General features: G+C 42.5%; 1 protein-coding gene across 2 annotated transcripts; it reads right to left on the bottom strand.

Moving 5' to 3' along the window:
- Positions 1-1,422: 1,422 nt before the first annotated feature.
- LOC140500096 (beta-1,3-galactosyltransferase 2-like) lies at positions 1,423-19,974 on the bottom strand. 2 transcript variants are annotated; one of them, XM_072602376.1, is made up of 6 exons: positions 14,727-19,974; positions 12,669-12,797; positions 10,621-10,765; positions 9,590-9,741; positions 4,080-4,164; positions 1,423-2,690 (listed from the first exon to the last, which is right to left on the bottom strand). In XM_072602376.1, the coding sequence occupies exons 5-6, from the start codon at positions 4,110-4,112 to the stop codon at positions 1,623-1,625; spliced, it is 1,101 nt and encodes a 366-aa protein (XP_072458477.1). In that variant the 5' UTR covers positions 4,113-4,164; positions 9,590-9,741; positions 10,621-10,765; positions 12,669-12,797; positions 14,727-19,974; the 3' UTR covers positions 1,423-1,622. The 2 variants fall into 2 exon arrangements, with proteins under 2 accessions (XP_072458477.1, XP_072458478.1); XM_072602377.1 differs by lacking the exon at positions 14,727-19,974 and having other exon boundaries at positions 12,669-13,342.
- Positions 19,975-21,504: the final 1,530 nt, after the last annotated feature.

Here is a 21,504-nt window from a genome sequence, read left to right as displayed (position 1 = left end):
AAAGAGAGAAACTCCTAGGAACATTGTGGCCAAATTCCAGAGTTCCCAGGTCAAGGAGAAAATATTGCAAGCAGCTAGAAAGAAACAATTCAAGTATTGTGGAAGTACAATCAGGATAATGCAAGATCTAGCAGCTTCTACATGAAGGGATCGAAGGGCATGGAATATGATATTCCAGAAGTCAAAGGAACTAGGACTAAAACCAAGAATCACCTACCCAGCAAAACTGAGTATAATAGTTCAGGGGAAAAATTGGTCTTTCAATGAAATAGAGGACTTTCAAGCATTCTTGATGAAAAGACCAGAGTTGGAAAGAAAATTTGACTTTCAAACACAAGAATGAAGAGAAGCATGAAAAGATGAACAGCAAAGAGAAGTCATAAGGGACTTACTAAAGTTGAACTGTTTACATTCCTACATGGAAAGACAATATTTGTAACTCTTGAAACTTTTCAGTATCTGGATACTGGGTGGGATTACACACACACACATGCACACACGCACACACACATAGAGACAGAGTGCATAGAGGGAACTGAAGAGGATGGGCTCATATCTTAAAAAAATGAAATCAAGCAGTGAGAGAGAAATATATGGGGAGGAGAAAGGGAGAAATGGAATGGGGCAAATTATCTCTCATAAAAGAGGCAAGCAAAAGACTTTTTAGTGGAGGGATAAAGAGAGGAGGTGAGAGAAAACCATAAAGCTTACTCTCATCACATTCCACTAAAGGAAGGAATAAAATGCACACTCATTTTGGTATGAAAACCTATCTTACAATATAGGAAAGTGGGGGATAAGGGGATAAGCAGGGTGGGGGGGATGATGGAAAGGAGGGCAATGGGAGGAGGGAGCAATTTGAGGTCGACACTCATGGGGAGGGTCAGGATCAAAAGAGAATAGAAGTAATGGGGGACAGGATAGGATGGAGGGAAATATAGTTAGTCTTATACAACACAACTATTATGGAAGTCATTTGCAAAACTACACAGATTTGGCCTATATTGAATTGCTTGCCTTCCAAAGGGAAGGGGTGGGGAGGGAGGGAGGTAAAGAAGTTGGAACTCAAAGTGTTAGGAACAACTGTCGAGTAATGTTCTTGCCACTAGGAAATAAGAAATACAGGTAAAGGGGTACAGAAAGTTATCTGGCCCTACAGGACAAAAGAGAAGATGGAGAGAAGGGCAGAGAGGCATGATAGAAGAGAGAGCAGATTGGTCATAGGGGCAATTAGAATGCTTGGTGTTTGGGGGGGGAGGGGACAAAAGGGGAGAAAATTTGGAATCCAAAATTTTGTGAAAATGAATGTTAAAAGTTAAATAAATAAATTTAAAAAAAAGTAAATAATAAGAAAAAGTTTAATAATAAAGGATCTGTCTCAAAAATGACAAAAAAAAAAAAAGAGAGAGAGCCAGACACAGAGAGAACTCTGAAGACTTGGCCATGACTAAAGGAGGACCCTCAGTTGGTCATCAGATCCATTGGATCATTTGTCCATCTGTCTCAGGAGTCAGGGGTTGGTCTGGAAGACCTTCTATGGAGGGAGCAGTGACCACTGCCTTCACTCAACTCAGAGGAGGAGGAATGAAAGCAAGTGGAAAATGGGTCCGTGTTCCAGCCCCTCATGCCACAGCGCAGGTCATATTGACTCTCTGGAAATCTGGCCAAATTCGCAGCAGTTCCTGGGGCTGGAATTGGTGAACCAGGGCAAGTCGGTGAAAGGCACAGTGTTCATACTTTACTGAATACATATGAAAGGCATTAAAGGGAGAAGGAGTGGGCTTCACCCCCAGCTGCTGTAAGCACAAGCCCACAAACACATCCTCCAAGAAGATGACCTTGAGAGTCTGGGCCACAGCCAGGACCCTGAGGGCTAAGGATCCAGACAGAACATAGCCAGGACCCCCACAGAATGGGGGGTACTTGTCTGATGAATATAGCTCTGGAGGCATGTACCACTTGTAAGCTGGATTTCGAATAGGGCCTTTATTTCTGTAGATGTATCCTGTGATAAAGTCAGGCCGTGGGGGTCCATTGGGCTGAAGCACCTGCCATACCAGAAAACTGGGGTTTAGAAATACATCACCATCCACCTTGAGAACATAGTGGGCATTGGGACAGTACCTGGCCATCCACTCCAGCCCCATGAGGACCTTGACAGTCAAATTGTGATATGTATCCAGGAAGCCCACCTGGAGGAGATCCCCATGCTCCTTGTCTTCTTCTTCTAAGAGGGTTTGAAGTTCCTTGGTGAAAAGAGGTGGGGGCAGACCAAGCACAAAGAGGCAGCAAATGACCACACCAGGAACCAAGGTTTCATTGCCCCATGTTTCCCGGATGACTTGGCGCACCCCCACATCCTGGGGCCGGGTCATCACCAGCATAAGCAGGAAGGGGGCACCTCTGGCACCCTCACACTTATTAGGGTGGTTGAGTAAGAAAGGATAGGGGTAAGGGTACTTCATGTCCAAGGGATGTGGTGTCTGAGACTGCCACTCAAATTTCCTTAGAGGAAGACTCACAGTCTCTCCAGCCAACTCTGTGGAGACCAAGGGCCTCAAATCCATGGAAGAAGTCTGGAAATCTACAAACTGATACACCAGCAGTACCAGCAGCCCCCCAAAGGCTGTGCTCAGCAGAGCCCCCAGCCTGAAACGGGTCCTGATCAGTCTCATGTTGCCAAGGTTGCCCTGGGTAGAGAGGAGTAAGAGACCTGCTCAGTGCTGGGTGCAAGGCTCCACACAACCCCAGTTTCTGCTCAGATATCCAGGCCCTTCCCCTCCCTCCCTCTGTGGGGCAGCTATTTCCTGGTGTGGGGGCCCCCCAGATTTGTAGATCCGGCAACAACAGGAAAGATAAGGGCATGGGAATAGGGAAAAAGACTCCCCCAATCCACTTTGTGCTAGGCCAGCTGCCAATTTAGGAATGAAGGAAAAGGAAGAGGGAGAGGTCAGAAGGATTAGGGAGCCTGCACTGCAGGGGCTGGGGGGTGGGAAGAGCCCTGATGTGGGAGCTGAGAGCCCTGGGGCTTAGTAGGCTCAGCTCTGCCACTGACTTCTCCTCTTGGGGTTTCACGTTTCCCCATCTGTGAAATGAGGGGAGTTGGCCCAAATGACTTCTAAGGTCCCTTCCAGCCAGGAGAGAGGTTAAAGGACTTCACCCCACCTGAGTCCCCAGTGCCCGGCTGTGCAGGGAAGTTTGGGGCGAAGGATGACAGGGGCTATCCCTCTGATTCCCTTCAGAGAACTCTGGTGTGAAAAGCAGGAATCATTTGAATTTGCTGTTTCTTTCTTTGCATACTCCTCTCTTATCTAAAGTTCTCTGTTCCCTCCAGACCTAGAACCAGCCATGGCCTCTGAGCCTCAAGTTCACCCCCCACCCTGATATTTGAGATCTAGCTCTGAAAAAGCCAAACTCTTTCCTGAAAAAGGACCCTGCCTTTCCCCTATCCCATCCCACTACCATCCATCCCAGCCTGTTTCCCAAAGCTTCCCAGGGCTGAGAAGAGGCAGACTCTTGGGTTATAGCCTTGAAAAATCCAGAATCTAGGCTATTGATGGTCTCCAAGCTCCCTCCCCCAGATTCCCTCCACTGAGTCCCATACCCTCTATCCCAATAGGGTCCTCACCCTCTTCTCTGCCCGGATGCCTGAGATGTGGCGTCAGCAGAAGGACAACTGTGAGGCTTCTGTTCAGGTAGAGATGGATATGGGAGGAGAAGGTGGGAGTGGGAGGAAACCTGGAAGGCTGGAGCACACTTGGAAGTGTTGGGTGTGGCAGATCACCCAAGGAACCAGCCAGTTTAGCCTTGCCTGGAATTCAGATGATACGAAATTGTTTGCCAAGGGATCTAAGGTGACTGAGGCAGCAGCAAGACTGCCTCTATTTGGGGGAGGTCGTGTGGGGGAGGAGGGCTAAGGAGCAGCAGTTGTGGCTATAATAACAATAATATCATCGACAGCCAATATTTTTGTAGCACTTTAAAGATGACAGAATGTTTAACCTACCTTGTCTCATTTTAACTCCAAAAAACAAGACAGTAACGTCTTTGAGGTAGGCACTATAGGGCCTGCTACTCACATTTGGCATGTCGAGGGAAAAGCACTCCAGCATTCCAAAGGAGCTGCCGTGACAATTTCCTACATCTGTGCTGATGTACCTGTTCCTAAGGGGACACAGGAAAAGATAGGAAAGTTGGTGCCAAAGTCCAGCCAGGGTGCACATTCATCTAGCAGTACACTGGCTTTCTTCTCCATTCAGCCTCAATCTTGGGTTAGAAATGCAAAATCATTCTCAAGTGTGTCCTGAAACATTTAATGCAGTTTTAAGCTACTAAATCCTAAGATACAGAAATTAAAATATGATATTTATAAATTTATCTAGCTTGACTTGTCTTTACCTCCCACTTCTCAGTAAGGCTCAACCTGTCCTTTTAGGACAGAAGTAAAATGGCATTAGGGCCTATTTATTTTATCTTTTTAAATGATTAATTAAAATGAGAATGAGGTCCTGCTTAAAGTTCTTGGTCTCACATCAATCAAAGATCTAATGAGCCTTCCCAGAGTAGACAACTTTGAGCGAGTGATCTCAATCCTAAATCACTAGAGAAAGTTTGTCTTGGGCATGTTATAGTAGCTGGAGTGAGTGGAGGGTAGTGAAGGAGAAGAGAAATGCCTTTGTTTTAATCCAATTAAGATATTTCCCTTTGTTTATTGTCAACCAGCTTGAAAGGGGAATTGTTTAAAAAAAAAAAAGTAGAGTTGGTTTCAGGAAGATATTTTTTCCATGAGTGTGCAAGCATTAAACTTATTATAGTTCCCCAAACCCTAAACTTAGACTGCCTATCATCATTTTATTTGACTGTGAAATTTCATCTTTTGTTTCATAGTTCAGTTCACAACCGTACTTTGACCAAGGGAAAGTCACCTCCAGATTCTGTTTAAAATGAGTTATCAGCTACCACCAACCCACCTCCCAATATCAAAGTCACAAAATGAGGGGCAGGAGGAGACAGTATCATCACACAGAGATGACCAACCTACTCCAACTCCTGGAAATAGGGCTGTCACTTTCTGCCAGATAGGACAGGGAACCCTAGACCCAACAACTATAAGTTCTGGTGGTGCTCCCAGTGTCCTTCAATAAATCTCATTCATGTCGTAGGTTTACTGTAGGTTATAAAGGGCCAGATAGTAAATATCTAAAGCCTTGCAGTCCATGAGGCAAAATCGAGTGTCATGTAGGTACACACATAACAAGGGAAAAAACAAATTTCCACAAAATTTTTATTAATAGAATTAAAAATGTAACAATAATAATGAAGTACAATTTTTGTAATAGAGATCTACCAACAGGAAGAACGGAATTCTTTTTTTGGTGGGAATAACACTTCAATTCAGTCAGTTAGTCATTTTTTATTCTTTGTGACCCTGTGGACCATAAAGCCCGTAGGGTTTTCTTGGCAAAGATACTGGAGTGGTTTGTCATTTCCTTCTCCAGTAAACAGAGCTTAATTGACTTGCTCAGGGTCACACAGCTAGTAACTGTCTGGAGGCAGATTTGAACTCAGATCTTCATTCCAGGCCATCTAAATGCCCTTCACTTATAGTTAATGTTTCATATAATCAAAATGATTGCAAATGTTCACCTGTTAATGTTGACCTGTAATGAATTTTATGTTTCATCTGTGAAAACTGCCAAATATTGATGTCAAACCATATACTTATGATTTTTTTTGCTTTTGTTCTGCTTTGTAATTCTGTTTTTAATTTAATTTAATGTCTGTTACATTTTAAATTCTGACCTGTCTCCCTCTTTTCCTCCTCGCCCCACAGTAGAGAAAGTCACTATTTGACAGACAGATAAATAGATACACAGATAGAAATGTAAAACTGTACTACACATACTTCTATGTTTCAGTTCTTTTTCTGGAGGTGGAGAATATCTTCCTTCATGGGTCCTTTGTGGTTGATTTGTGTATTTATAAAACTCAAAACAGCTTAATCATTCGCAGTTGTTCTTTGACTAATATTACTGTCACTGCCAACAACATTCTCTTGCTTTGCTCGTTTCGCTATTGATTATTTCATGCATGTCTTGCCATGTTTTTCTGCTGTGTCCTGAACAGCAGAGTTTGAACAGGGGTCACCTGTAAGGGGGCAGGTGTGAGAACAGAAGAGAGCACACAGATACCAGACTGTCCCAGGCATAGCCTGGGCAGGCTGGGGAACAAGAGACTGCCCCAAGCCTCTTCACAAGTCAACTTGTACTTAGAAATTGATGTCATGGTTACATCCCAAGATAAGGAGAGGCAAACATGTATTTCCTGGGAGAGCACACAGATGCACAATGTATAACTTTTACCACCCTTACAATATTTAACTTTTACGACTCTTTGTCCAGTCGTCATGATATAGTATTCTATACAATTTACTTAGGGGATATTCTGCCTAGCTGGGTCCCCAAAGAGGCGTGCTTGACCTCACAGTCATGTCCCTGCTGTTGCAGGAGACATACACCTCATATACAACTTTTGCTGCTTGTGAGGCTTGTGAATCAAGTTGTAGTAGGAGGGAGTCGCGCATTTTTCTAAGAACAGATGATTTTAAGGATGAACACGATCATAGCTTGGAAAGCATTTGTAGAATTCTATGAGATTCTTCTCTGGATATTTGCATCTTATTATATTAAATGTTATATATAAAAATTTTATTAAATATTATGTTAAATTAAACATATAAATTGTGTTATATTTCAATTCAAGTTTGGGTGAAAGCTTCTCAATCGTACAACTAAATGGATTTTGAAATATGGACATTTCTATTACGTTTGCATCAGTCTTCATGGCTGGAGCTATAATTTGAGCTCACAAAATGTATCCATTGCAAATTTGCGTGGAAGTGGAGATCTACCTTCATATTTTGTTTTGTTTCGTTGATACTAAAGGAAGTATATGAAGCAACATCACTTGTGATTTCAATAACTGGTTTTGTTGTTCTTGTTATTTTTCAGTGGCATCAAACACTTCATGATCCCAGTTGGGGTTTTCTTGGCAAAGATCCTGGAGTTGTTAGCCATTTCCTTCACCTGCTCATTTTACAGATGAGGAAACTGAGGCAAGTGACTTGCCCAGGGTCCCACAGCTAGTAAGTGATTGATGCCGGATTTGAATTAAGGTCTTCCTGACTCCTGGCCAAGCATCCTATCCACTGAGTCACCTCACTGCCCTCAGTAACATTAGTTGTCATCAAATTGACTTGACCACAGGGTAATATTCACATATGAGTATTGTTTTGTCTTGGAATTTTAGAATGAAATCATTAAGAAATGTTATCAAATGTTATCTAATCTGCAAAGGATCATTTCCAAAACCATTCAAGACTTCATAATAGTGGTTAAGGGTGATTCTTCTCATTCAGAAAAATGTCAATCATGGCCCTGAGATCAAAAAAAATCTTGATAAAACCTTATCTTTCTCTTCTCTTCTGTTTTGGCATAATGAGTTTACACTGATAAGGGAAAAAATGTTGTAGTACAATGATACGTATTACATTTGAAATTCTGTTGAGTTATAACTGCAACTCTGCAAGTTGTGGTGTGTCCAAGCAGCACTTATGGTCTCCATCCCAATTATTCAACCCTGCCTTTGTTTTCCAAAAGCAGCCACAGACAATCCATAAATAAATAAGCATGGCTGCATTCCCATAAAACTTTCTTTGCAGACACAAATTGGAATTTAATATAATTTTTGCTTATCACAAAATATTATTTCTTCTTCTGACTTTTTCAACCATACAAAAATATTTTTTTAAAAATGTTCTTAGTTTATGGCCTGGGCAAAACAATCAGCCAGTCAGCTAGGTGACACATTGCATAGAGCTCTGGCCCCGGAATCAGGAGGATCTGAGTTCAAGTCCAGTCTCAGATACTTACCAGCTGTGTTACCCTGGGCAAATCACTTAATCTCAATTGCCTGGAAAAAAAAGTAAGCAGACTGTAGTAGGTCCATGGACCATAGTTTACCCATCCTAGAGGTCAAAGTGTCATCTGCAATTTGGACACCAACAGACCTGAACTGAATCCAATCCAAACTGCAGTAGCAAAAGAGAGAAGAGTCAACACCCCAGGATGAAGGCTCTCTGTAACTGGCTTACTACCATGTGATTTTTCTCAATGTGGTCCCCTTGCACTGTAACAAAAGGTAGTGCACTCCCTAGGCTTTCTACAGGCCACACTTTGTGAGACAATTAACACCTTCTATGACAAACCTGGTCCTTTACACCGATGAGTTATTCCAATTCTCCCTTTCATTTCTGTGAAATATGAAAGTGTGTATGGGAGATTGGATTACCTTGTAATGACTATCTCAGGGAACTGATGCCCATAGTTCCCCTCAATATTTTCGGGAGCTCCAGGAACATGGTGGTAGTGTTTGAGCCTTTTGGACAAGACAAATTTTCTGACTGTGTCAGACCACGTGAAAGCCCAGTAGTGAATGGTCCTGTTCCTTTAGCACAATGTGAAAAGCCTTTAATGATCCCTTTTTCCTTCATGCTACAATAGTAGCAGTGAAGCAAAGTTCTCTTTCAGCAAAAAAGAGCAGATTCTATCTAGCTTTCTCTTCCCTCAACCGTCCAGGTGGCATCTTGCAACTCCAAGACTTCCAGAAAAGGGTAGGGAATGGATTCATTTTTGCCAGCCACAGCAGGGCAGTATGGTGACCTCTCTCATCTAGCCACTAGGATAGGGAGATTCTATTAAGCAAATCTGGCCCTGAGTGGGTCCCTGACTGCCCTTTCTAGTTTCTGTTTCCTTATCTGAAAAAACAATGAAGCATCAACCTCCAGGGGAATGTTTCCAGGCTTGTTATTTTCAGAAATACAGAATACTTAGGACCATTTAGTGAGAGCCATTTAGCAACAAGACAAGTTTCTTCACTAAAAAAGATGTTGACAGGAGGTGAATTCCCAACCCCTGGCCCAGATAAGGACTTTTACAGGGATGAAATAAAAGGTAAAATGTCCAACCCACAGTCCTATAAACTACTTCATGTTCTGAGGTTTAAGTTACAACCTCCCAGAAGGTTGTAACAGTAATTAGAAGCTAAGTTACTGAATCTTGTTGTAAGTCATTCCATGAGTGTACTTTGATTTTTTTTTTTATTTTTAGTATGTCTTAGGATAAGACTAAAATAACTGTCTGCATCTGATTTATATTGCATATTGAATTCCTTTTAACTGTGCCCCCACCTCTTAGGGGAGCCCTAGACAAGAGCTACAACAGGACCTTTAAACAAATTGTCCCTGGCATGCCAGGGTGGGCTGTTTATTGAGCTGAAGAGGGAGGGAAAAGGGAGCCTGCCCTCTCTCATTGGTGGTTAGACCCTGCCAGGAATGAGCCCAGTCTGACCCCCTAGGTCCAAAATAAAGGAGCCCATTAAGAATGGGGAATGGGTGCAGTACTTGAATTCCTTGGAACCAGCAGTGATTCCTCAAGTTTAGATTAATAAAAATGGAGGGGAAAACACATTCTCCTGGCTCCACTTGGGGCACCAGGGGAGAAATCTAAAGCTGAGAGACATTGCAACTCACCCTTGGAACCATATTGAGTGTCAGAAGAGTATTTGAATGAAGGAATGGCCTGACAGCAAGGCCAATGGGTCCGTCCAGTCTTCTTCTCTGAAAGACGCCCATGGTCATGGCTACTTTCTCAGCAACATCTCAGCAACACAAATAAAACTCTCCTTAAAGAAATTACATTCTACTCAGGAAGGAGACTATAATGTGTAAACAAATAAATATATTCCAAAGGTAATTGACAAAGGAGAGAGAAGTAACAGTGCGAGAAGTTAGAGAAGGCTTTGCAGAGGAGATAGCATCTGAGCTGAGCCGAGGAGGAAAGGATTCTGATGGTCAAAGGTAATAATAATTATTACTAATTTTTATATAGTACTCACTACGTTCCAGGTACTGTGCTAGGTGTCTTATAATTATTATCTCATTTGGTTGTCATAACACCATGGGAGATAAACGCCATTATGACCCCCCATTTTACAGATGAGGAAAGTGAGATAAGCAGAAGTTAAGTGACATAATAATAAGTCTCTAAGACTGAATTTTGAACATGAGTCTTCCTGACTCCATGTCCTACCCACTGCCCCACCTTTGGGTCAAGTCAAGTGAACAAGCATTTATTAAAGCCTACTATGTTCTGGGCATTGTGCCAAGCCTGGGGATACAAAAAGGGCAAAAAATAGTCCCTATTCTCAATCTAATGAGGGAGATAATATGCAAACAACTACGTACAAACCAGCTGTTTACAGGACAAATTGAAGATAATCAACAGGAGGATGTTAGTATTAAGGAGGACTGAGAAAAGCTTCCTGTAGAAGGTGAAACTTTCATTGAGAGTTGAAAGAAGCCAGGGAAGCCAGAAGGCAGAGATACAGAAGGATGGGGAATTCCCATTCCTAGCATGGGAGCAGTTGGTGAAAATAGTAAGGAGATGAAGTGTATCATTTCAAGAGGAAGGAGGCCTGTGTCACTGGATCAAAGAGTACACGGAGGAGGAGAGAAAAAGCAGTGTCCGGCCTAACTGACGTGGGCTGCCGGGTCTTTCTTACCTAACTCAGGTCTTCCGTGATCAGCCAGATAAACATACGAGAGAAGAGACCTTCAGAGTCAAACAGAGGTTGTAGGCTTTATTCCGGATACCAGCTACATGTCAGCATGCAGGGCGAGTTCTCCCCGTGGAGCCCCCTCCTCCTTCTGGAAGAGAGAGGAACCCTCCCCCTCTCAGTATGCAGGGCTAGTGCTCCCTGCAGGAGCCCCCGCAAGAGGCCCCTTCTTCCTCCAGAGGAGCAAGGAAAAAGAGCAACCCTCAGGCTTTCCTGTCCCCATTTAAGCTCTCCCCCTGCTAGTTTGCTTGTGGACACTGTGCATGCTTTCAGCCCCTTAGCCAATTAACAACAGGTGTGCTCAGACCACAGACCAATCTCAAGGGTGGGATGCTCTCTCCAGCAAGTTTCCACTGAGAAGAGGTGGAAAAACGAGATAGCTCGTGTCTCACTCCTTAATTCCCAGCTGTTCCCTAGGGGGCCTCATGAGAGCTCTGTGGTTTAGAAGCCCTCACCTTTACCTGACCCAAGACTGTTCACATGAAAACCGAGCTTACACCCCAACAAAGCAGGAGTAAGAGGATGAGACAGGTAGGAAGGGGCCAGCTTTTGAAGACTTTTAAAAGCTAAACAGGGAATTTTCTATTTGCTCTGCAAGATAATAGGAAGCTACTGGAGTTTATTGAATAAGGGGTTGAACACAGGTTAGACCTATGCTTTAGAAAGATCCCTTTGATATCTGAGTAGAGAATGAATTAGACTGAGGAGAGACTTAAAGCAAAGAACCCAACCAGCAGGCTACTGCAATAATTCAGACATGAGGTAGTGAGGACCTGCACCAGGATGGTGGCAGTGTGAGGAATGAAGGGGGTATATATGAGAGATGTGTTAAGGGTAACAAGGGCAACATATTGTACATAGTCACACGAGAGAAAAGAAGATACCAGCATGGGTGACTGGGAGAACAGTGGTGTCCTTGACAATAATAGGAAAGTTAGGAAGAGGGGAGGTTTTTATAGGGAGAGATGAGATCAATTTTGGACATGTCGAGTTTAATATGTCTACAAGATATCCAACTTGAGATGTCAAATAGGCAGTTGGAAATACAAGATGGGAGTTCAGGAAAGAGATGACAGCTTAAAAAAATTGATCTGAGAATCATCCATGTAGAGATGATAGCTGAATCCAGAAATAGCACAGAGAAAGAAGAAAAGAGAGTTCAGGACAGAACCTTGAGGGAATCCACAGTTGACTGGGCAACTTGGATGAGAATTCAACAAAAGAGATTGAGACAGAGCTGTCCAACAGGTAGGAGGAGAACCAAGAGAGAAGTGTCACAAGAATCTACAAAGAAGAAAACATAAAGGAGAAGACAGTGATTGATAGATAGGGTCCAAGGTTGAAGAGAGGTCAAGAAAGATGAAGACTGACAAAAACTCAATAGATTTGACAATCAAGAAATCAATGGAAATTTTGAAGAGAGAAAATTCAGTTAAATGATGAGGTCAGAAGCTAGATTGTAAAGGGTTGATGCCCTACTCAAGGAAGTTTAACCATCAAAGGAAGGATAATATGGAATTATAGCCAGGGGAGTTGGGTGGATAAAGTGAGATTTTTTTGAGAATAGGGGAGACCTGGGCATGTTTGTAGGCAACAGGTAAGCAATCAATAGACAAGGAGAGATTGAACATAAGTGAAAGAATGGAGAAGTTAGAGGGGGCAATCTACTGGAGAAAATAGGATGCAATAGGATTCTGTGTACATGTAGAGGGTTTTGCCTTGGCAAAAGGCCACCTCTTCTTGTGAGATAGTCTTGAAAGAGGGAAGAGACTGCAGTAGAAGGCATCTAAGTGATGTGTGGTGAGGAGGGGAGAAAAGAGACCTCTTGGTGAATGACCTCAATTTTTTTCGATGAAATATGAGACAAGATACTCAGCCGAGAGGGTAGGGGGAGGAGGAAGCATAAGAAGTTTCAGAAGGGATAAGATTTGGAAAAGCTGCAGTGGTGCATGGGATAGTGAATTGATTAGGAAGGTATAAATGAATTGCCTTACCTTGGTGAGGCCCAGTTGAGATTATATATCATTGATTTGTGGTGAAGCCAGTTAGCACAGTTTCATGATTTTCAGCAGCTTCATACAGGAACACGTGAGTAGGCAGAAAATGGTAGAGGTAATCCATAGCTAAGAAAGCATAAGATAAAAGGGAAAGGGATGTCAGTGTGCTAAGAGGACAATGTAGAGATGAACTGATTTACCAAAGGGTCAAAACGGGGAAGGGAGGAGAATGTAGCTAGTGCTGGGTTGACACACAGAGAAAACACTGAAGTGTAAAGGCACTGGAAGTCAGATTGAGAATGAAGAATAGGTTTGGGGGTTGCAAGGTAGAAGGAAAGGTACAATGACAGCAGGTTATAATTGGATAAAAGAATTTCAGAGTTCATAAACATGAAAGTGCAGCATTAGGGGCAGCTAGGTGGTGCAGAGGACAGAGCCCTGCCCCTGGAATCAGGAGGACATAAATTCAAATCTCTCCTCAGACACTTATTACCTGTGTGACCATGGGCAAATCAACTCCAATAGCAGAAAAGAAGGAAGGAAGAAGAGCATTACTGTTGGTGAAGTTGTGAACTGATCCAACCATACTGGAGAGCAATCTAGAATTATACGCAAAGGGCAATCAAATTGTTCATACCCTTTGACCCAGCAATACCACTACTAGGTTTTTATCCTAAAGAATTTTTTTAAATGGAAAAGAACTATTTATATAAGAATATGTTTAGTGGCAAAGAATTGGACATTGAGGGAACGACCATCCATTGGTGTGGCAAGATCATTTCTGAGGTATGGCTGAGGTGGGATGGAGGAGTAGGTCATGAGAAATCAATAAAATGAAGAACTAGGAGGTTAGTTTGAAGTCCCCGGGTATTAGGGCAGGATTTACGCTCAGAGAGAGGAGGAGAGAGACTGTAAATCAGACACAGAATTCATTGAGAAAGAAGGCAGAATGTCCTAGAGATTAGTAGATAACAGCTGTTAAAATCTTGATTAGGTGGTTAATATGGGTTAGATGGATGCCAAAGGACAGAAGGTTACTAAATGATAATGGAAAAGAGCTGAAAATGACAATGAGGAGCAAGGAATATGCCAATTACCCCTAACATAATGAGTGATTTGAGAGATATGACTGAAATTGCAACCAGGGAAGGGTAGCCAGGGAATTTGTAACTTCAGGAGGAAGCCATGTCTCTGTGAGAGCCAGAAGGTGGAGGAAGCAAGAAAGGAAAATGTTTGGAACAAAAACTAGTTGGTTAGCTATGGAGCAGGCATTCCTGAGAGCACTGTGGAAGGGGTGGGTAGCTTTGGAATGGGACATTTGAGGGAAATGGAAATAAGGGAGCAGTTGGTGGGGGATGGTGAATGGAGTTGGAACAATGGCAGCCAAAGGATATTTCTTGGGATGTGGAATTTTGTGTTATTCCAGGGTCTCAGGGACAGCCAGGGGACCCACAAATTTTCAATGCTCCCAGAGTGGCCTGATGCAGGGCGATCTCTGATTGCTGCCTTGCTGTCTGAGCTCTGTATGTTCTTGATTTGCATTTGGGTCTATGCAAGAATAGATTGCTGCTAGACTCTATCCCACCAGCCAGCTAGAAAGTTCTGTTGGTTCACACTGGCAGAATTGTAACCTCTCCTTTGATCTGGAATTCTTGCCTTGGTTACTCCTCTCCAGGCAGGTTAGATGCTGAAAGTGAGGCACCTGAGGTCTCAGCTACACCTCTGCTGCTACTGCTGCTGCTGTTAGCTTCTGAACTTCCTCTTTTCTTGGTATATTTCCCAACACCTCCCTTCCAGGAAAATCACCACTGTGCAAAGGTCCCCTTCTTACTCTATGATGAATCTGCAACCAGAAACTAGATAATGGGTCAAAGTGTCCCATTGTGAGTTTGGGGGTACCTCAGTATGAGTTTGGGGCTTCCTTTTATGCCAGTGTACAGCCTACCCCTGTGTGCTAGTGTGCTCCAGGACATGTACTCCTGCTCCAACCCTATCCGTAGTGTGTGAAGATCTCTCTGTCTCTCTTTGCTGACCTGGGCCACACAAAAGACTCACTGTGACTTTTTCTGACCATCTCCATCAGGATTCATTCTGTTATATTCTATAGATCTATTTGGAAAAGGTTCTGATCTGACTCTCAGCTGCATTGTTTCCTTCTATTCCACCATTCTGACTCTGCCCTTGCTTTCTTCTCAGAAAAGGTACCTGAAACACAAAATAAATATCAGATATAGAACAGCTACTGATTTCCTCTACTATGAAAGAAATGAATGTCGTAAAAGATTCATCAGTTCACTCCAACATTGTTTTTTTACCTAAGTACATATTTATTTACATATTTATACGTAAAAAGTCAATAAATACAAAGCATATACAAGGACATTTCAAAAGGCAGAGGGCTCAAATGACTGAGGGGGAGAGGAAGGGAAGGTGGTTAAGAAAGGTCTCATTTCTCATCACCATTCTGCTGCAGAAACCCTAGCAAGTCTTTAAAGGCTGGGCTCAGATGTCACTTCCTCCATGAAGCCTGCCTTGGTATCTCATGGTAAGAAGGTTTCAATCCCTCTTCCCACAACCCCCTCTGTGGTTAACATTTCTTAGGGTCCTTTACCTTTTCGATACCTTTGACCCTTGTCATTCTGCATCCTACTCACATACCAGAGTGACATGGATATTTAAAACATAATCTGCTAACATTATTATAAACTCTCTACAAAGTAAAGTAATTCTGTGGGTCTTATGAATAGACTTCTCACTTTCAGTTCAGGCTTGCAAATGGTCCAGATGTTGTACCCAGCCAGACACGACTTTTTCATCCTTCACATTCAGGATACTTTTGTGTTCATCTCCTCCAAGAAGTGAGGTGGTCTAAGGAAACCCTCCCTCTCTCCCTCAGTCTGGGGAGCCAATACTACCTCAGGGATCCAGGATGATGAACTTATTTAGTAACCACCAGGGCTTGAGGCATTCATCTCTCAAGCTTATTCTTTGGTCATCTGTGCTCAGTGAAAGAAACAAAAAACAGAAAAGGAGATCAGGGACTTGGGATCCAGTCTTAAGACCCCTAAAGAAAAGTATATAGTCTCATTGCCAAGTGCTTGTAACTGCCATTGCTGCTGAGAATTATGGCCTTCTCATAACTTCAAGGCAAGAGCTTGACTGAGTCCCAAAGTGAGGAATTCAAAAGAGGGAAGGAGGAAGAGAGAGAGGGAGAATTCAGTCACTAATTATCTTAAATCCAAGACAAGTCAGAAGGACCAAGGGACTTCTCAGGAGGCTAGCACACTTGTGGGAAGTGACCCGGTTTATTATCAGTACAGATGACTCAAGTAAGAAGAGATAAGGACTTGACCTAAGGAAGTGGCTGTGGGAGAGTGGAGAAAGAGATTGTGGAGGTAAAATAGATAAGATCTAAAAATTTACTGGATATGGGGAAATGAGTCCTCAATAGGATATAAGGAAGTAATAGAAGCATATATGGGAATTCTTGTGCCTTGAAGAAATTCAGGTGGAGTGTGAGAAAAGTCTAAAGGTAAGCTCAGTTCTGCCAGCTTTCAAGGTGGCCCATCCCCCCAAAGAATCTGGCCCTTACTTGGAGCAGCAAATAAAGATGTAGTAGAGTTGATTTTGTCCAAAGGCAACAAGAAGCATCTTTTTTTCCCTGTCCTCATGTGGAACATTTTCAGAAAGACCCCCATAAGGGTAATTTAACTTATTAGCAAATTCTGCCTCAGTTCCAGAAAGGGAAGGAAACAAGTACAGAGAGAGGTCAACATTTAGTGAGATTCCATGTGTGGCAGGACCACTGTCAGTCTATGTGACCTGAAGAAAGGCAGAATAGATATCTCTGACTTTTTCTCCCTTCATCCTTCTACAAGGGAGATTTGTTCCTTCCAGGAGAAAAAGAGGTAAGTTGGGGCCAAGGGAGACAGGAATCAAGATGGCAGAGTAATAGGAAGCTATACAGTCTGTCTTCTCAACCTCTCCTACAAAGACGTAGAAAACACACCAGATCAAATTGTGATCAAGGAAGCAAAGGAAAAGTCATAATAAGTAATTTTTCTAGCCCAGGGCAATTTAGAGAGACAAAGAGATCTGTAGACACTGGTGATGGGATCTAACCCAGAGAACTCATACTAAGAAGCACTCCAAAGTCGCAAGTCAAGTAAATGGCTGGGGAGACAAGCAAAAACCAGAAAAATAGAAGCTTACTTTGGTCAATAGGAAGACCAAAACATACAAACAGAAGGAGGCAGCAAAGTCACAGACACTCCTACATGCAAAGCCTCCAAGAAAAATATGAATTAGTCTCAGGCAATGGAAGTCCTCAAAAAGGATTTTCACAATCAAGTAAGAAAAGTAGAGGAAAAACTGGGAAGAGAAATGAGAGTGATACAAGAAAATCAGGAACACTGAGTCAACTGCTTGCTGAAGGGGACCCAAAGAGTGCTGAAGAAAACAACACCTTAAGAAATAGACTAATTCAAATGGCAAAAGAGATCCAAAAAGCCAGTGAAGAGATGAATGCCTTCAAAAGCAGAATTGACCAGATGGAAAAGTTGGTCCAAAAGCTCACTGAATAATATAATTCCTTAAAGATTAGAATGGAGCTGATGAAAACTAATGACTTTATGAAAAATCAAGAAATTATAAAACAAAACCAAAAGAATGAAAAAATAGCAGACATTGTGAAATATCTTATCAGAAATACAACTGACCTGGAAAATCGATCCAGGAGAGATAATTTAAAAATTATGAGACTAGGGTGGCAACGGCGGCGACAGCTCCAAGATGGCGTCGACAATCTTCGAAGCACTGGAAGGAATAGATAACCAGACTGCCCTGGCAGTGCAGTCACTATGGGATGGACAAGGACCAGTTCCTGACCCAACTGCTCAAAGTGTCAACACACCCACCACCATCCAGTCCTTGGATGATGAAGATGTCTTTCTCTGTGGGAAGTGTAAAAAGCAATTCAGCTCATTACCAGCATTCATGACCCACAAGTGGAGCAGTGTCAGGGGAGTGTCCCTGCACTCACTGCCATCTCCTTGGCCACCAATAGCATCAATGCACCCTCTGTCACATCTGTGCAGCAGGCTCCACAAGCCAATCGCCAGATCTCTACGTACATCACAGTGCCCCCATCCCCTCTGATGCAGACTCTGGTATAGGGGAACATTTTGGTGAGTGATGAAGTGCTGCATGCCCACATCCATTCTGGTAAAAGCCTTTCAAATGCTCTTTATGCGACTTAGCCTTTAATGTGAAAGACAAGTTAAAGGGACACATGTTAATCCATGAGCCAACCAAGAAATATATGTGCCCCTTCTCAACGCATACAGGCTGTAGTAAGGAGCTCATTTGACCAGACAAGCTGAAGACTCACATCCTTTCCCATTCAGGGATGAAGATACACAACTGCCAGTTCTGCAGCAAATGCTTTAGCCTCTGGGCTTATCTTGTGGAGCACCAGCACTCTCACACAGACAGCTACAAGTACCACTGCTCTAGCTGTGACAAGGGCTTAACTCATAACGAGTACCTGAAGGAGCACTGCTGACAGCTGGGCCCCCTCAAGGACAAAGACCCTCAAGTCTGCCAACCCTTGGAGCAGCAGGGGCCTCATCACTGCAAGGCAACCCTTCCTGAACCCCTGGACCTGGAAGAATTCAAGGGCAGTGCTGAGAGGGCTGAGGGGGGGTGGCTCCAGCAAAGACACCTTCCCAGAATCAGATGCAGTATTGGCTATTGTGGTGGGAAGCTCAGTGAGTGGGGAGCCTGAGCTGGTAGTACCTGGGCACTCGGACAGTATGGGCCCCAACCTGACCCTGGAGGGACTGCAGTCTGGATCCGAGGGCCCTTGCCCCTTGTTGGCTGTCCCTGTGTATATTCAGACCACTAAGTGACGAGGGGGGTGCACATGACTGAACTTGAGTTTATTGGTGGGGCTAAACTCCCCTCCACTGCTGCTTCTGAGTGTCCTGGGCCATAGACATCCCTTCTGGGGCACAAGAAGGAGTACTTCTCAGGCTTCTTCCCTGCCCTGATGGGGGGAGGGAGGACAACAGTCTACTGGGGCCTCTAAAAGCTAGATAGCATCCCGCTATGCAAACAGGGTGAATCCTAGGGACTGCCTGGGGTCAACCCATGGTGCTGCTGTTGGGCCTGGTCCTGCCCTGGGAGACTTAGGAGATGGGACTTGATACATGTGGAACTCGGGTTTGTGATCCAGTCAGTATGTCTAGTATTTGGGAAAACTACCTTTGTGAGGGCAGACCAATGATCCTTCCCCTTGGAAGCAAGTCAACCATGAAAACCCTTTTGGAATGCCATTAATAAATACCTCACATCCTTTAAAAAAAATTATGAGACTACCTGAAAGCCAAGATAAAAAATAGTGTAGATATCATCTTTCAAGAAATTATCAAGGAAAACTGCTTAATATTCTAGAACTGGAGAGTAAAATAGATATTGAAAGATTCCACTGATTACCTCTTGAAGGAGATACCAAAAGGAAAACTCCTTGGAATATTGTAGTCATATTTCAGAGCTCCCAGGTCAAGGAGAAAATATTGCAAGGAGCCAGAAAGAAACAATTTGAGTAGTATGGAACCACAATCAGGATAACACAAGATCTAGCAAGATCTTTTACATTAAGGGATCAGTAGGCTTGGAATATGACATCCCAGAGGTCAATGGAGCTAAGATTAAAACCAAGAATCACCTACCCAGTAAAACTGAGGATAATACTTCAGGGGGGAAAAGTGCTCATTCAATGAAATGGAGGACTTTCAAGCATTCTTGATGATAAGACCAGGGCTGAATAGAAAATTTGACTTTCAAACACAAGAATCAAGAGATGCATGCAAAGGTAAACAGGAAAGAGAAATCATAAGGGATTTGCTAAAGTGAAACTGTTTATATTCCTACATGAAAAGATAATATTTGTAACTCTTAAGACTTTTCTCAGTATTAGAGTAGTTGGAGGGATTATATATATATATATATATATATATACATACATACATACATATATATGTATATGTATACGTGTGTGTATTTGTATACATACATGCACACGCACAAAGGGCACAAAGTGAGTTGAATATGAAAGGATGATATTTAAAAAATAAAATTAAGAGGTATGAGAGGAATATATTGGGAGGAGAAAGGGAGAAATGGGATAAATTATCTCTCACATGAAAGAGGCAAGAAAAAGTTTTTTCAATGGAGGAGAATAGGCAAGATGTGAGAGGGAAAGAGTGAACCTTACTCTCATCACATTTGGCTTAAGGAGAGAATAACATCCATACTCAATTTGGTATGAAAATCTATCTTACACTATAGGAAAGTAGGGGAGAAGGGGATAAATGGGGTGATAGAAGGGAGGGCAAATGGAAGGAGAGGGTAATTAGAAGAAAACATTTTTGAGGAGAGACAAGGTCAAAAAAGAAAACAGAATAGGGTAATGGGAGGGGGAGAATTCAGTACTGAAAATAAAATAAAATTGAATGTTTAAAAAATAAAGAAAAGGTTAGCATTTTATATTTCACTCACTCTAAGCATGAAACTTTTAAGTTCTTAAATTAAAGTGACTGAAAGTTTTACACACTAAGGTTCCTTTCATTTAAAAACAATAGTACGTTCAAAAAATTATGATCATATAAATGAAAGTTATCTCAGAAAGTATCCATTTTGTTGTCCTATGTTTGTTTCTGGTGAAATCTGTTCAATGAAACAATGTACAAGTCCTAACAGTATTTAACTCAAAGAAAGATAAAAGAAACTCCCTGCTCTAAAGGGACTCACCATCTAACAGAGGGAACAACCTGCAAACAGCTACTTATAAAGGACAGATTTTAAATAATCAATAGAGGGAATGCACTAAAAAAAAATTAAGCATGATGGGAAAAGGTTTTCTGTGGGTAGAGGGATTTTAGCTGGGACTTGAAGGAAATCAAGAAAGCCAGGAGGTAGAGATGAGGAGGGAAAACATTCCAGGTTTGGGGGAGAAGCAGTGAAAATTTCTGGAGTCAGGAATGCCTTGTTTAAGGTTAACCTAGAGGCCAGTGTCACTGATCATAGAACAGAAAACAGAAATATGGGGTGAGGTGGGGATGTAAGGTACAAGAAGACTGACAAAGTGAGGAGAGAGGCAAGTTAGGAAGGAAACGACATAGAAGTTTATATTTGAGGTTGGAGGTGATAGCGACCCAAGAGATTTATTGAGTCGGGAAAGACATGACATGACCAGACTTGCAGTTTCAGACATGCTTCTATTAATGGATTTTATCAGGTATTTTCCTCTTAGTCTGATCATCTCCCTTTTCAGAAAGAAGTCCATGCTAGGTTGATCAGAGTTCTCTCTTTAGAAACTGTTTAGGCCTTCAATAAGAATTAAACAATAGATGTTGGTAATCGCTTTAATGGAATATTCTGCACCACAAATCTTTTGTTCCTTTTCTAAGAATTTTAGAGCAGCATGCTGCCTCCTTGGCAGTGTCATAAGGAGATCCTGATTTAAGAAAGGAAACTATAGGAGAAGATGTTGTTGTTCGTCCTTCCCTTTTGAACAGGACTCATGACATCACAGGGGAATGTCTTGACTTGCTCAAGAATCAAATTGAAGTGAGGCAGAGTTGCACAAAGTTGTCAGCTTCACTATCTCCTCCAGAGTCATCAAAGTCCAGTAAGAAGACAAAAGGATGACCAACAATGGTCTGGATGCTGTGGATGACCTTGATGCCTTTGACTCCTGACCAAGTCTTCCACAGCACCTGCTTCAGCCTCCTTCATGGTCTTTGGAATAAATTGTTCTCCTCAGCCCTTT

Source organism: Notamacropus eugenii, chromosome 4 (genome assembly GCF_028372415.1).
Source record: "Notamacropus eugenii isolate mMacEug1 chromosome 4, mMacEug1.pri_v2, whole genome shotgun sequence".
Lineage (NCBI taxonomy): Eukaryota > Metazoa > Chordata > Mammalia > Diprotodontia > Macropodidae > Notamacropus > Notamacropus eugenii.
This window is presented reverse-complemented; position numbering and strand designations above follow the sequence as displayed.

Bases quoted from the DNA above. Each gene is read 5' to 3' on its own strand.
- LOC140500096 (XM_072602376.1), bottom strand. From the start codon at position 4,112: ATGCTGGAGTGCTTTTCCCTCGACATGCCAAAT. The intron at 2,691-4,079 runs GTGAGTAGCAGG...CTCTCTACCCAG, and splicing joins TTTCCCTCGACATGCCAAAT to GGCAACCTTGGCAACATGAG.